The sequence below is a fragment of the Arvicanthis niloticus genome, chromosome 21 (genome assembly GCF_011762505.2).
Source record: "Arvicanthis niloticus isolate mArvNil1 chromosome 21, mArvNil1.pat.X, whole genome shotgun sequence".
Taxonomy (NCBI): Eukaryota; Metazoa; Chordata; class Mammalia; order Rodentia; family Muridae; genus Arvicanthis; species Arvicanthis niloticus.
Window position 1 is genome coordinate 25,378,543 of NC_047678.1, and position 15,981 is coordinate 25,394,523.

The 15,981-nt window shown below is 44.0% G+C and overlaps 1 protein-coding gene across 7 annotated transcripts in view; it reads right to left on the minus strand.

Annotated features, from left to right (window-relative positions):
• Nucleotides 1-1,061: 1,061 nt before the first annotated feature.
• Nucleotides 1,062-15,981, minus strand: part of Nek11 (NIMA related kinase 11) — a 221,282-nt gene continuing 206,362 nt past the window's right edge. For 6 of the 7 annotated variants that reach the window (XM_076917996.1, XM_076917994.1, XM_076917995.1 and 3 more), the window contains one exon: nucleotides 1,062-2,275. In XM_076917996.1, coding sequence (XP_076774111.1) covers nucleotides 2,002-2,275 — 274 coding nt within the window. In that variant the 3' untranslated portion in view covers nucleotides 1,062-2,001. Of the gene's footprint in view, nucleotides 2,276-10,908; nucleotides 11,314-15,981 lie in introns of those variants that run through there. The other variant, XM_076917997.1, reaches the window with a different exon arrangement.

Consider the following 15,981-nt stretch of genomic DNA (forward strand, 5'->3'; position numbering starts at 1 on the left):
AACGTAAAACCAACTTGGAAAGGGAATGGATTTGTTTCAGCTTGTACTTTCATAGCACAATCTGCCACCAAGGGAAGCCAGAGCAAGAACTCAAGAAGGGTAGGAACCTGATGGTAAGGACTGATGCAGAGGCCATGGGATACTTCCTTACTGGCTTTCTCTTCCTGGATTTCTCACTTTAGCTTTTTATACATCCCAGGACCACCTGCTCAGGGGTAACATTGCCCACAATGGGTTGAGCCCTCTCATACTACTCAAGAAAATGTCCCATGGACTTGCCTACAGGCCAATCAATCCTATGGAGTTTTTTTTTTTTTTTTTTTTTTTTTTAATTAAGTTTCCTTCCTTCCAGATGATTCTACACCTGTCAAGTTGACATAAAATACATTTTATAAATGTATGAAATTTTCAAAGAATAAAAATTTTATTAATAAAAGAAATAATTGATGCCTGGGGAGACAGCTTGTGTGACTTAAGTATAATAAAGACATACACACACACACACACACACACACACACACACAGACACACACACTGTGCAGTCCCCAGGCTTGCACAGTATACTAGCTAATTTTATGTTAACTTGATACAAGCTAGATTCATCAGAGGAGGAAACCTCTATTGAGAAAATGAGTTCATAAGACTCAACTGTAGGAAAGTCTATAGAGTATTTTCTTAATTGGTGATTGATGGCCTAGGGGCTCTTGGCCCACTGTGGGTGGTGCTGCCCCTGATTTTATGCTCCTGGGTTCTATAAGAACGCAGACTGAGCAAGCCACCATGAAGCGTAGGCCAGTAAGCAGCACTCTCTGTCCCCATGGCCTGCATCAGCTCCTGCTTCCCAGTTCCGGTTCTGTTTGAGTTCCTGCTTCGGCTTCCTTCAATGATGGACTACAATGTAGACGTGTAAGCTAAATAAACCCTTTCCTCCCCAACTTGTTCTTGGCAACGGTATTTTATAACAGCAATAGAAACCCTAACAAAGACACACGTGGTACACATGCAAACATGCAGACAAAACATTCAAATATCTAAAACAATTAAATCTTTAAAACACCAACTGATACCTCATTTGTGTGTAATTTTTTATGTTTTAGTAGTAACAAACAGCAAGCAAAAGAAAGCAAAAAAATACCTTCCCATGGATTTGTTACATTTAACAATATAGGACTATTTACAGTGATGCTCAGTCTTCCTAATGATAACATGGTTCCTCATGTTGTAGTGACCTTTAACCAGAAAGTTATTTCATTGCTACCTCATAACTGTAATTTTGCTATTGTTATGAAAATATCTGATATGCAAGATATCTGATATGCAACCCCAAAGGGGTCATGACCCATGAGTTGAGAAATACTGTAAGATAAGAAAAAGATAAAATAGGAGATTTGTCTTATAATGATAAAACCTGTATTTATTCTGAATAAAGCCTTTAATGGAAACTGGGAAGGGGGATAACATTTGAAATGCAAATAAATAAAATAACCAATAATTAAAAAAAAAAGCCTTTAATGCTCTAAGAGTAAGTTTGGGGAATAAATCACAGAAGGGAGACATTTTTGGGATTCTTCAATCTAGGCCCTTAGATTTATGCACTGCTTGCATGTTAGACATAGAAAGAGAAGAGTGTTGATCAAAAATACATCATTGGAGATGAACAGGTCATTGTCCAGGCTGGGGTCCAGTAGCCGTCACAAGCAAGCTGGCCATAGTTCCTGGAGTTCACAGTAGTCAGGCTTACCCTGGATGGACACAGTACAGAGCACCTGTGTCTTCAGAGTGCTCCCGCCCTATTGGAAACCCTGAAGGCTGTACACCTGAGGGAAAGCCTTTCAGGGTGCCAGACTTCATCTATGCCCTTGACCTGTGACTCCAAGCCCTGGCAGCCGGCTGCATGCTTTCTTCTCCATAGGTATCCTTACCTCTGACCAGGAGCCAAAGGGAAGGGTTGTGGCTCCAGGTACATACTACTTTCCCGCCATATAGTACACACTGTACACTTCATGGATTTTCACAGAAACGTGTGCCCTTGACAGGCTTCATTTGGGCAGTTTCACTGTGCAGGTACTGGAGGGTGGGCTCTTTTCCTTCTGTAGTCAGCAACAACTCCTCAAAATAGAGGAGCTGATCAACTTCAAAGCAGTCACTGGCCCGAGGAACCACCATCTCCAGATGGTCCCAGATCTCTGCTTCTCCAGCATTCTGATGCCTTGCTCTCTTGAGGTAATCATAGACGTCCTCAAATGTTTCTATCCCTAGCTTCTGTACAGCTGATCTGCCAAGAAAGGAAGAAAAGATTACAATCCTCACATAGAGATCACCTGCAAGGAAATGTATTTTAAAGTCGGTGGTTGTATAAATAACACCATGACCCTGGCATTTATGAGGCAAAAGAGAGGAATCTAAGGTACAGAATCTCGCCCTCAGCATTCAACAGCGGCCAACAAGCAGTGCTTGAGTGCTGGTTGGTCGTGTCCCGGGTACTCTTCCAAACACCGTGAACACCGCAGAAATTATATGAGGTGTGTTCTTGCCTTCACCCCTGTGTTTATACACAGTGGGTCTGTTGGTGTTTCATTAACATAATAACCCAAGAAAGGCTACTTATAATGAAAAGAAAAGAACATCCAGAAAAGTACCCAGACACAACATAAAAATAAAAATTTAAAACAAAATATTAGCAACAGCACAGAAGACCTGAAGAGCATTCGCTTTGAGCTCAGAGCCCAAGCCCTCAATGCTGTAAGGGGACACAGATTCTTCTCGGACACTGACAGGGACAAATTATCTAGTAGACACTTAGGTCTCAACAACATTCACGGTGCACTTAAGCACACTTAAATCATTTTCTAAATTATACGTCAAAGAAAAAAAAAATCAGCCATGCCTTAAACTCATGTAAGGCCGGGAGGAAGTGGGCAGGCAGACGCTCCCACACAGCAACACTGGTGGTGACGTGCACTTAGACTCAGAGAACACATTGATATTTCTACAATGATGCACTGGAATGCTCAAGATTCATATGATAGAAACTCCTTTTTAAAGGGATGCTCTTGCTGTCTGTGCTTTCAGAAAGGAGGGCAACATCCTTTGTACTGTTCACATTAAAAATGACTCTGTCTCTTTGTAAGGGTGGGGGATGTACGGTAAGGATGGAGGGGCTATCACTACCGTTAGTCAGAGCTCTCAAATAAAAAGAAGCTCCATTGTTATTTCCCTGTCCTTTCTTATATCCTGCTTCTTTTCTCATAAAAGGAGTCAGAGGACTTCAAAGTCACTTTAAGAACTCTTCAATATCAGTTTTGCCCCAATCTTTCATTGACAGTTGGAAACAAACAGTTTACGTGTACAGTTTGCAGCACCGGGTGGGCAGGCAGCAGGAAACATCGGACTAACTAGATACCCAGTTACCAGGCGTATCAGGAAAGAATGCTGTGGGCTGGATGATGGCACCTGAATGGAGTCCAACAGCAAAGCTGCCTGGTTCCCAAAGCCTAAGCCAGGGCAAAGCCCACCTGCGTGTTTGGCTAGCACAGACCGGAAACTCAAGCTCCCAGGGAGCACTTCCTCTCTCCTTGCCCATCTTCCAAATCTAGTCCTCCTTCTCCAGACCCCTTTACTTGGCTTTTGTTGTGCTTTTCTGACCCTGTTAAATGTTGGGTATTGTGTTGTTTTCTTTATTGTTGTTTTGAAACAAAATCTTATGTAGCCCAGGGTGGCTTCAGACACTCTATGTAGTTGAGGCTGGCCTTGAACTCCTAATTCTCTGGCCTCGATCCTGAGTCCTGTGATGACACTTACAGCAACACTGACTATTCTTTCTGTTTTTTATATATCTTTATCTCAGTGGCTATAAAGAAAAAGGCCACAGGTGGCCTTTGGCTCTATAAGGGTGACATATAAAATATCCTTCCATTTTAAATCCTAGTTTAAGTTTGAAACAATCCCATAGTAACAGAAAAATTCCAGAAGGGCAGACACCTCTTTCGTACTCTCAGCTTTTGAGAATGACTTACTAACTACATGCTTCTCCACAAATATTTGGTCTTTCATACATAAAAACTCACAGTGAAGACCAGTCCCACAACCAGGAAACTGACACCAATGGCTGCTGTCATCTGTCACTTCTCACCAACTGTCCAAGCACCGAGGTATAGCAGAGGCTGCAGAATGACCTTCATTTAGCCTCTTTGTGATCTCGACTCTCAAGAAAGTCCGAAGCCAGTTCATGAGGAGACTCCCTTAATAGGGTCACCATCACCCACTGGGTTTACCCACTCTCACTCTGGCCTCTTTTATGTTCTCCTGCACATGACTTCATGAATCTAGCCTCCCATTATCTTGGGGTTTTTCTTTGAAAGCCACAAATATGTTATTTACTTATTCTTTTTATATTGTATTTTAAATATCTTCTTTAGTTTACAAGTAGGTTCTACTGATTGTTCACCCCTCACCTTCCTCTGACCCATTTTTCCCTTGTAGGTTTCCCAGGCTCTGTCTTTTTCATGCTTGACATGTCACTCACTCCCACCCTTCCTCGTCATCCTTGTGTCACATCTTTATCATCCTCCTTTGGTCTTTTCTACTTTCACTCACACTTACACCTGCTCACTCATTTGTGTGTGTGTGTGTGTGTGTGTGTGTATGTATGTATGTATGTATGTATGTATGTATGTATAACTAGGATTTTCATATGAGAGAATAGATTTTGAATTTGGGTTACTTTGTTTAATATTATACTTTCCAGATCCATCTATTTCATTGTAAATTTCATGATTCCATTTTTATAGACATGGATAAAATTCTATTGTGTATATGTATCACATTTCATTATCCACTCATGTTGATATGGAGGCTGGTTCTATTCCCTCTCGATTATAAAGAAGACAGCAATGAACACAGGCGTGCAGGTATCTCTGTGTTATATGGAGTCTTGTGTGTAGGTCCAGGAGTTGCCTGCCTATCAACTGGGCCGCATGGTAATATTATTTTTAATTTTCTGAGGAACTTCTGCACTGATTTCCAGAATGGTGGTATGACTTGGCACTGATCAGCAGTGAATAAGGGCCCCTCACTCACCACCGTTTATAGATGACAGCCACTCTCATCTGAATGAGGGGCTATCTCAAACTAGCTTTAGTGTGCATTTTCCCATTGACTAGGGATGCTGAACACTTTCCTAAATACTTATTTTAAGCCACTTCTCTTTCTTCCTTTGAGAACTGCATGCTCATTTCATTAGACCATTTATTAACTGGAAGGCATTTGGCATTTAATTTTTACAGTTCTTTCTAAATCGTACCACAGACTGTAATGACAAAGACACCCTGGTACTGGCATAAACAGATGGTTAGGCCAGTTTACAAAATAGAGGACCCAGAAATAATCTGGCATAGCTAAGGCTACCTAATTTTTGACAAAGGTGCCAAAAAAAAAAAAAACAAAAACAAAAAAAACCCACGCAGTGGAAAAATGACCGTCTACTAAACAAACGGTGCTGGCCAAATTGGGCGTCCATCTGCAGAAGAGGGAAACTGGAGCTCCGTCTTTTACCTTGTACAAAATCCAGCTTGACATGCATAAAATACCTCAATTTTAAGACTCGAAATGCTGAAACTGTTAAAGGAAAACACAGGAATGTGCTTCAAGACCCAGGCAGGGCAGGGTCTTCCTGAACAGAACTCTAACTGCGTAGGCACTTGCCTCAGGGATCAGCATATGGGCCGACATAAAGTTTAAAACGTTTCTGTACAGTGAAAGGAACCATCAACAGAGCAAACAGACAGCCCACAGAATGGGGCAGAATCTTTACCAGCTAGCTACACGTAAGGGGCAAATACAGACAATTTATAACATCTGTAAGAGATGTGCAGGTTGGTCTTCATGTAGCTCCCCTAACAACTGGAGGCGGGGGGGGAGGGGGGGCTGTCTCTGACTCTGTCGCCTGACATTGGACCCTCTTTCCCTAGCTGGACTGATTGACGGGCGGGCGGACGTCAGTAGGAAGGAGAGGAACTGCTGAATCTTGATGTACGGGGTGTGGTACCCAAGGGGGCTCCCAGTTCTCCTCAGAGAGGAGAGGGGTAATGAGAGGAGGGACTTGTGAGGGCAGGACTGGTAAGAGAGGAGAGAGGGGAGGTTGTGACCTCTGGGATGCAAAGTGAATAAATAAATAATTAAAGAAAAAAAAGGAACTGAAAAAAAATTAAACTCATGCCTTTTCAATAATGTTCTCCCTTTTCATAGGATGAAAAGTAAAACAGGGCTTGCCAGTGACAGAAGGAGCATCCTGTATCTAGGTACCAAACTAGCAATGCTAACACACAGCTCTGCTGCTGCACTGTAGGAAACAGGGCTTCCCCCTTAGAGAAAGGAGACATTTTCTCACACAGGTCCCATCACTGGAGGGCTCACCCAGAGCTGAGGGTCTACCTCTCGAAGCAGCTGTTAGCTTTCTAGGACAAGGTGGGGCTACAGTGCCAAGCACCGTGCAGGCACTGAAGTCTTTTCTAAGGCTCCATGTGCTGGCTGGTGGGTCCTGCCGCCAACCTCTCGCATGTCTTTGTGTGAGACTTCCAACTCAGAGGCTCAGTGCCTCCATCTGTAGTCTAGAGGCGATGCCTGGGGCTTCCACTAGCTGCCATGTTCAGAAACTCATAAAGACATTCTTTGCTTACCGGTGACCAGTACATATTTGTTGAAATAATAAATAAATGATTCCAAGACCAGTAGAAACCTAGATAGCAAGTCATGAATTTTATACTTTATTACAACAGCTAGAGATGGGAAATGTTGAGCCTTTGAGCAGGTGAGTGGTTATTCCTTGGGAAGAAGGGGAAAGAGAAGCCTGCAGGATGTGTGCTCAGCTCGAGGGTCTATGTACCAGGGACTGTCTCTTTCGTGTGTGCAATGGAGTTCTCAATATATATTTTATGTACTTTTAGTGAACAATTACAGATGCTAAAATATACCCTTTCAGGAATATAGTTCTGAGTCTGATAAGCCACAGTGTATAATCAGAGCCTGAGAAAGAGGATGTTTCTATATTCCTGGACCCCAAATGCATTTTTTGAATCCTTTTGTAATTCTTTGAATCCTTTCTTTACTTTTGGTGACTGTTTTTTACCAGAATGTGATGTATGGAATCATTCAGAATACAGTTGTGTTATCTTTCTATTACTATAAGACAGTGCCCAATCAAAGTTACTTTTGAAGTAAAGGCAGGTTCTGAAGGTTCAAATCTAAGGTCAAGTGGCCATATTGGTTGGAGCTTCAGGTGAGAGAGGTAGGGCATATGGGTCAAGGGGAGAGAGGATGATGGGATCAGAGTCCTACAATTCCCTTCATAGGCATTGTCCTAAATACCCAATAAAGGGCCATGACATTTCCTAATAACACCACGCTGCTGACTTACATATGAATCACTGAAGACACAGAGGACAAACTTCTTTTACTTGGCACGGTGCCCTGGATGGTGCCCAAGCCGCCAGATGCATCACGAGTCATCCCTCTGTACCACTAACCAGCATTCCACTCTACCATGCTTCTATTTGTTCGTCCATTCAGAGTTGACCAACAGTTGGGTTCTTTCTAGATTTTGAGCATTATGAATTACATTACCACATGTATTTATTTATGTTTCCAGTGAGCATGTATTTTTATTTCCTTGGATAAATGCCTAAGGGTAGAGTTGATGGACTGTATGGTAACTGTATATTTAATATTGTAAGAAATCATCAGCATCTAACGTGGCTGTTCCACTCTGCATCTCCACCCCCAGTGCTCCTGCTGTTCAATGTCAGCATTTACACTGACATTGAAAGCTTTGATGCCAGGGCTTCATGCCTCTATTGTTATCCATCATTCATGTGGTAGTAAGTATGCAAAAGGAGACCCATCTTACATGTGAAGAACCTGGTACACAGACATCAATATTAAGTAAAGGTGAGTGAAGATTGGCTCTCCCATGCTTTGCTTCTAGCAGGCTTCACACATGGCCAGGTCACACTTCTCTAGGCCAGGCACCATCTCCATTTATAAAGCAAGGCCACTCACAAATGGAGCAGTCTCCAAGTGCATTGCTACTAGAGATATTGCTAATAACTTGAACACATATAGGTGACCTTTTTTCTTAGTATCCACTAACAGTCTCTAAATTTCTATGGTCCTATAGGATAATTGAACAAGAAGATGGTTGTGAGTAAAAGTATCCCACCCTAAAATGTGTTTTTCTGATGAACGTCAGTTTCTCTTTCTCCCCATGACATCAGGAATTCTACTTCTTGTTGGTTCTGTGCAGGTGCCCTGTAATTACGGTTCTACTTCATGATTGATAGTAGAACTTCATTTCCCCACAGTTCTGAAGGTCAGACGGTCTAAGATGAAGGTACAGGCAGGTTTGGTGGCAGAGGAGAGCTGCTTCTCTGACCCTTGAGAGGAAGAATTCTGTCCTCATGTGGTGGAGGAAAAAGAACAAAAAGGAAAACACCCCTAGCAACCCTTCCTAAGGGCATTAGCTCATTCAGGAGTTAGTCATCCCTACATGGTGGTTTCCCCCTCATTTCCTTTTTTCTTCTCTATATCCCTCCATCCCTCTTAACACTATCATATGGGTATCGGGTGTCAATGTGGATTTTGGAGAGGATACTGCCAGGATATAGTGGGGGTATGGCTCAGAAGAGGAGACCCGGGCTCCTGGATATGCAAATCCTGTTGACTTCAGGCACTCCTTGTTCCAGAGGAAGGGAGATGGCTAAAAGCTGTTCACAGCACCACAGGACTCTGATACTTAGGGTCCTGATGCCTGGGGCTAAGGTATCACAGGTGGGAGGGAGCTTTCATTAGTTTAAGGATGGAGGTGGGGGATGGGATCTGGGATGGAGACATGAATCACAAACATGAATTCTCCCTGGTAGACTCTGAGAGAAGAGCAGCCATGTTTAGGGGACAGGAAGGCTCAGAGTATGTAAGTTCTGTCAGGATAAAGAGTGACTGGGGAAGGTAGGAACCAATTGGAGAAGAATGGTAAGAGATAGGGTGGAGGAAACAAACAAAGCACAGAGCAGCTCAATAGATATGGAAAAGGCTTTTACTGAAAGAGTTCAGCATCCCCTCATAATAATATTCCTGAAGAAACTAGGAAAGTAACGGACGAATCTCAACACAATTAAGGCATAGTATAGCAAACCTCATTCGCTGTACAAAACGGGGTGGTGGAGGCTTTCTCTTTAAAATACAGGCTGAGACAAGGGTGCCTAGTCTCTCTATTCTTGTCTAGTACAGCATGTGAAGTCTTGGCTGGTGCAAGAAGACAGCAGAAATAAATAAAAGAATATAAATGGGAAAAGAAGATGTGAAATTATTCCTATTTGTAGATAACATGATCTTATATTTAGAAGAACCGAAACTCTTCACCAGAAGATTCTGAGATGTAATAACTTACAGCAAAGTAGCAGGATAGAAAACAAGAAAGAAATTAGGGGAAAAAAAATCCCATTCACAATAGCTTCATATAAACAAACACCAAACAAAAATGTCGGACTACTCCTAGCCAAAGGAAGTGCAAGACCTCTACAGTGGAAGCCTTATTCATGCATATGTTTGTGGGGGGCTGAGAGTGTGGGTGCTGAGTTCAGGGACAGTACGAAGATGAGAGAGAACCTTTGTCTACTATAAACATGTGACATGGGACTAATGCCTACACTGCTAAAGAACTAATACCCACCCCATGCCCCCAAATCAAGGCATCCAATCAACAGGTTAAGGAGGTGAACTGAACAGATAATCATGAAAAGAAGAAATATAAATGGCCAATAAGTATGTGGGGAAATGTTCAACCTCCTTAGCTATCAGGGAAAGGTACACCAGAGTTACACTGAGATTCCATCTCACCCCAGACCAAATGACACCATCAAGAAAACAAAGACAAGAAATGCTGGTGAAATGCAGGGGAAGACACCATGCACACTCTGCTCCTCAGTGTGAGCCAACTGCAGACACCTGGGAACCAACATGGAGCTCCTTTAGAAATCTAAACAAAGCAACCCCACCCAGTGTCCCACATTTAGCATCCCCGGGCATTCACTAGAAGGACTCTCTCTAAGTCAACATGCCACAAGGAATCTGCACATGTGTATTTACGGCAGCTCTATTTAGAACAGCTAAGAAAAGGAGCCAGTCCAGGTGCCCTCCAACAGTGACTGGATAAAGAAAATGTCACACATATACACGGTGAGATTCTATTCAATTGCAAAGGATGAAACCAGGCTAGGGAGACGGCTCAGTTAAAAAGTGCTTGCTGAGCAAGCAAGACCTGGTTTGAGATTCCCAGCACCCATGTCAAAGACAGGCATAGAGGTGTGTGTCTGCAACCCCAGTGTTGCAGCCAGCCTAGACAAGTCAATGAGCCCAGGTTCTCCTGGTTTGAGACCCCATCCCAAAATAAGACTGTAGGCAGGTATGATGGCTAAGTGAATAAAAGTCCTTGCCATGCAACCTTAGTGATCCACATTTGATCCTCTGAGCTTCACGGTGGGAATGGAGAACTCTCTCCTAAAGGCTGTCCTCTGAGCACTGCATGTGTGTCCATGTGCATGCAAACATTTTACACGATACGAATAATAAAAGGCAGGAATTGACCAAAGGAGACCCTGGCTTTGACTTCTGCCCTCCATACGTATGCACACACTCATGTACTACTGACACGGATGAGCTCAGACATCACACCACTCACACACATACATACAACACACAGAAAAAAAACAGTGAAATTATGACACTTGCAGAGAAATAAATAGAACTGGAGACCATTGTGTAAAGCAAAAGAAGTCAGTTTCAGAAACAAGTATTGCACATTTTTATTTGTATACAGAATATAGAGATGCTACTTTCATGACAGAAAAAAAAAATTGTCCAGAGAGGAACAAAAAGAAGAAAAGGAGGGCATGAGATAGGATTAGTCATAGAGTTATATGCATTCATACACACATAAATGCAGAAAGCGGAACTATTCAGCAGAAGTGGACCAGTGAGAGCGGGGAAGGAGGGGCGTGGAGTATAGCTGGCAGATGAGTGTGAACAATGTAAAATTGTGTGTGTGTATGAAAATGTCATAATAAAATAACATTCATAAAGAAACACTTCAGAAGCAGAGATGAGAGGAGTCAGCCAGGCAGGCTAGGGACCTTGAAGCCTCTGTGAGGGGTGGTGACTTAATCCCAGGTGCACGGGAAGCCTTTGGCCGGCTGCCATGGTCTGAGCAGTGTCCCAACAAGACTCTGTGTTGTGTAGAGTAGCTGGACAAGGAGCCACTGCCTACGAGAGATCACACATGCCTCAGTACAGTCCCAGTGACTGATTCCCCACCTGACTCTAACGTCAGGGTTGGTGCCATTCTCCTGCTGAGCCGGTCACTGGAAACTCAGAGCTGAGTCTGTGCTTACTTCTCAATCTGGCATCCAATCACGAGTGCACATCTAACTACCCATATGTTTTCATAAACATTTCCCAAAGAGTACAGCTTATCCAGGTTAATAGCAAGAGTAATTCCACAGCTAACATCTGGACACCCAAGCGGCAGCTCTTTAAGCAATGGCATGTTGGAAGTTTTCTTCCTAGTTATGCTCTGTGGTTTGGTGTTATTATAACTGTGCTAAAGATAGCAAGAGTTTAGGTCAACATTAGCCCTTGTCACTACAAGATTATGGCACTTCATGGAGCCTGTGCGTCTACATCGGCAGACCAATGTGTGCACTGTTTTTCTATGGCTATCCCAACTTTAGCATGAGGATGTTATATTTTAAGACATATAATAAAGTGTAGAGTATGATACAATGTGTGTGTATCCAAATCCCTTCAGAAACGAAGAAGCTCTTTTAATAGAAGAGGCATCATGGCCATCCTTGGATGCAATTATCCTAAAACAAGAAAAGTAAACCCACAGAAAATCTCGCTTTTCAGACACAAGTTCCACATTAACTCATGATTTTCGTATTGATTTGTTGTCACGGTCATCTAACCCTTCCTAATGATGTCCAGATGGATGTTTACAGTAGCATGATTCAGAGTGGAAGAAAGTGACTAAAACTCAGAATTAGAGGCTGGAGATATAGCTCAGTGGTAAAGTGCATGCTTAGTGAGGCCCTGGCCAATCCTCGGTATCCCAGAAGAAAATCAGGGTCTGGAAAGATGGCTCAGTGGGTAGTGTCTGTTGCACAAGCAGGAAGACCTGAGTCTGGTCCACCAACGCTGCCATAAAAGCTGAGCATGGAGCTGTAAATCTGTAATCCTAGATTTGGGGCGGCGGCAGAGATGCATGGATTCCTGGGGCTTGGGGGCCATCCACCCTAGCTCAATGGTTAGCTCCAGGTTCAGTGAGAGGGCCTGCCTCAAAAAATAAGTTGGAGAGTGATTGAAGAGAGTCCCTGACATCAACCTCTGGTCTCTGCACTTACCTACATGACAAAACAGCTCCCCACTTGCCCACATTACAGCACATGCACCCCATATACACAAACACACATGCACACACATAAACACTCTTGTACACACACATGCACACACACACACCGTACATACACACACTTTCACACACACAACTTTTTGAAACATCCAATAAATCCCTATATTTTGTATGCTCTAAACCTCACTGAGCAATGAACCAAGAACCAAGGGCCACACAAAGTCCTTCTCGGTTAAATTATAAATATGTTTCCTTTTATCAATCAAACCTGTCAGTTTTCATCTTCTAAAACCAATGCCATCCAGCTTTCCAGAACTAGAAACAAATGTCAGAAGATAAAACGGATTTCCTAATCAGACAAAATGAGGATAATTGGGTTTGCAAAGCAAAGCTTAAAGAAATAAAATGAACAAAGGTAAAGAAATTAGAACATACTAGGTTTAGAAGACTTGTGGATTTGTTTGATTTGGGCTCTCTCTCTGCGTGGTGTGTGTGTGTGTGTGTGTGTGTGTGCATGCGAGCGTGTGCACATGTGCTCTCATCAACGCAGGCCTGTGTGAAGGCCAAAGGCTGATATTGAAATGTCTTTTCTGAGACAGTTCTCGATAGCATCCACCCACGCCCTCACTTTTCGGTGCTGGGGTTGCAGATATAATAACTACATTTGCCTTTAAAGTGGCTACTGCCATCACAATGTGGGTCCTGGTGCCTGTACAGCAAGAAATTTACCCCCTGAGTAATTTCCCCAGCTTCTCTTTCCTTCAGTTTCCTCCCCTCCCCAGTGCCCTCCCCATGAGCGTCACTACGTGTTCCAGGTTGATCTCAAAATCACAAGCTCCTGCCTTAGCCTCTGGAACACTGAGATTTTATGAATGCACCACCATGCCCTGTTAAGGATAAGTCCCTGTGATTGGTAACTGTAGGGCATCCTTGGAGACGGATAGGTTTAAAGCTGCCTTGTGAGGTGAGGTTTGTCAAGGATCACTCATTGTCCCAACTTTAACAGGCTCCTCTGGGGCCTTTTCCTGGTCACTTCTCTGCTTGCTCATCCCAGCTCAGCAAACTCCTCCACCCTTCATCCTAACTAAATTCTTTTAAAGCAATTTTCCAACCCAGGGTCCTAGTTTTATGTCTGTTGTTGTGATATCTTGACTAAAAGCAATTTAGAGGAGGCAAGGTTTATCTCAGTGAGCAATTCCAGGTTACAGCTCAGGACCGCAGGGAAATCAGTGCAGGACTGGAAGCCATTAGTCACATCAGTCAAGGGTAGAGAGAAATAAGCACGTGGAGGCTTAGCACCCAGCTAGCCTCCCCGATTCTCTTATCCAGTCCAGGATCCCAAACCAGGAATAGTGCTGCCCACTTATCGGCTTGCTCTTTCCGCATCAATTAAGACAATGGAGACAACTCCCCCACAGAGCAGCCCGGTCTACAGAGTATCTCACTGAGTCTCTTTCCAGGTGATCCTAGATTGTGTCAGGTTGATGACTCAAACTAATCCTCACAACTCACCCCCTCACAGGTCCACTGGTGACAAATGATAAATCCCAGCTGTCCCTGCTTCCCTCAGCTTAAGTACCTGTGTCCTGTCACACTGTCCTCTGAAGCAGCCATCCTTTGGCAGATTGACATCTCACTTGGCTTCAGATCACAAAACACCTGGAATTGAAATGGCCCTGCATGTGGGCTAACCTGGTCCCTGGTCTAGTGCATGCCAGGTCCAGGGACAGTCATAAGTGTTTTGGCTTCCACATAAGTCATGTGTGCTCACTTGGGTTGTGGAATTTGCTAGAGATGGTCATTAAGATGACCTTAAAGGCTGGAGGGATGGTTCAGTGCTTAAGAGCATGGGCTGTGCTTCCAGAGGACCTGGGTTCAATTCTTACCACCCATATGGTATAATTCCAGCCCCAAGAATATAATGCCTTGTTTTGGCTTCCCTGAACTAGCTAGGCATGCATTAGATGCACAGGCATATATGCAGGGAAAACACCCATACATGAAATGAGAAAAAGTTTGTTTTCTAAAGAAAACCTGTTGAACTTTAAACACAGTTCTACACAATATTATGAAGAAAATACCAGGACCCTCAGCTTTTACCATGAGTAAGAAGGTGTGGTTTCCATCCTTGGCTCTTTCAAACACATCCACATGACACCTTATAGATGAGCCTCTCCTTTGATCAGGTGTGTTTATTCTCAACACTTGCCAGAAATAGGACAAGCAGGATGGGAGACACCTTTAGGAAGAGGGGGAGTGGGTAGGAAGGGAGAGGGAGGGGGAAAGGAGGAAAGGGGAGGGGAGAGGAGGAAGAGAAGAGGGAAGAGGAAGAAGGGGGAGAGGAGGAAGAGGGAGGGGAGAGGAGGAAGAAAGAGGGGAGAAGAAGAGGAAGGGGAGAGGAGGAAGAGGGAAGGGAGAGGAGGAAGAGGGAGGGGGTGAGAAGGAAGAAGGAGGGAGAGAGGAGGAAGAGGGAGGGGGAGAGGAAGAAGAGGGATTGGGAGAGGAGAAAGAGGGAAGGAAAGAGGAGGAAGAGGGAGTGGGGAGAGGAGGAAGAGGGATTGGGAAAGGAGGAAGAGAAATTGGAAGAGGAGGAAGAGGGAAGGAAAGAGGAGGAAGAGGGAGGGGGAAGAGGAGGAAGAGGGGGGAAAGGAAAAGAGGGAGAGGAGGAAGAGGGAAGGGAGAGGAGGAAGAGGGAAGAGGAAGAAGGGGGAGAGGAGGAAGAGGGAGGGGAGAGGAGGAAGAGGGAGGGGAGAGAAGGAAGAGGGAGGGAGAGAGGAGGAAGAGGGAGGGGGAGAGGAGGAAGAGGGAAGGGGAGAAGAAGAAGAGGGAGGGGGGAGAGGAGGAAGAGGGAAGGAGAGAAGAGGAAGAGGGAGGGGAAAAGGAGGAAGAGGGAGAAACAAGCTGCAGGGAAAACATTTGCAACTAGGGAGTCCATACTTCCTTCCCCATTGAAGGACTGAAATGAATTCACCAGAAGATAATTGAAGCTGGCACCTGCTTTGACATAAGGAGGTGACAGGAGACTGTACTGTGCTTTAAACCAATGATGGAAGGGGACCAAGAAGGAGGAGAATTGCTAGTTCACCTAGAGATGCCATTCTGATTCTTGTCTGCAGCCAAAGGAGAGAACTTCCTTGAAGGTGGGTTTTCCTGAGTGAATCCGAGCCACAGGATTTGTAGCTACTGTGGGTGCATCAGGATTCCACCCAATGCTGACATCTGGCCTCCAGACCCACTCTCTAGCATGTGTATGAGAACCCAGACACACCTGTATACACGTGCAACCATGTGCACACACATACAATTCATGTTATGGCTATGAACAAACGATGGCAGAGAATGCTTTTATAGAGTGGTTGGGTTATGGGGCTCAGAGGCTCTGCTGCCAGTTTCCTCTGCTGATGTGCTCAGCCTACATTCTTATAAATCATCATCATCATCATCATCATCATCATCATCATCATCATCATCATCATCAGATTCGGGCTGATTCAACTGTCTCCACTGACTCCTCCTCCCTC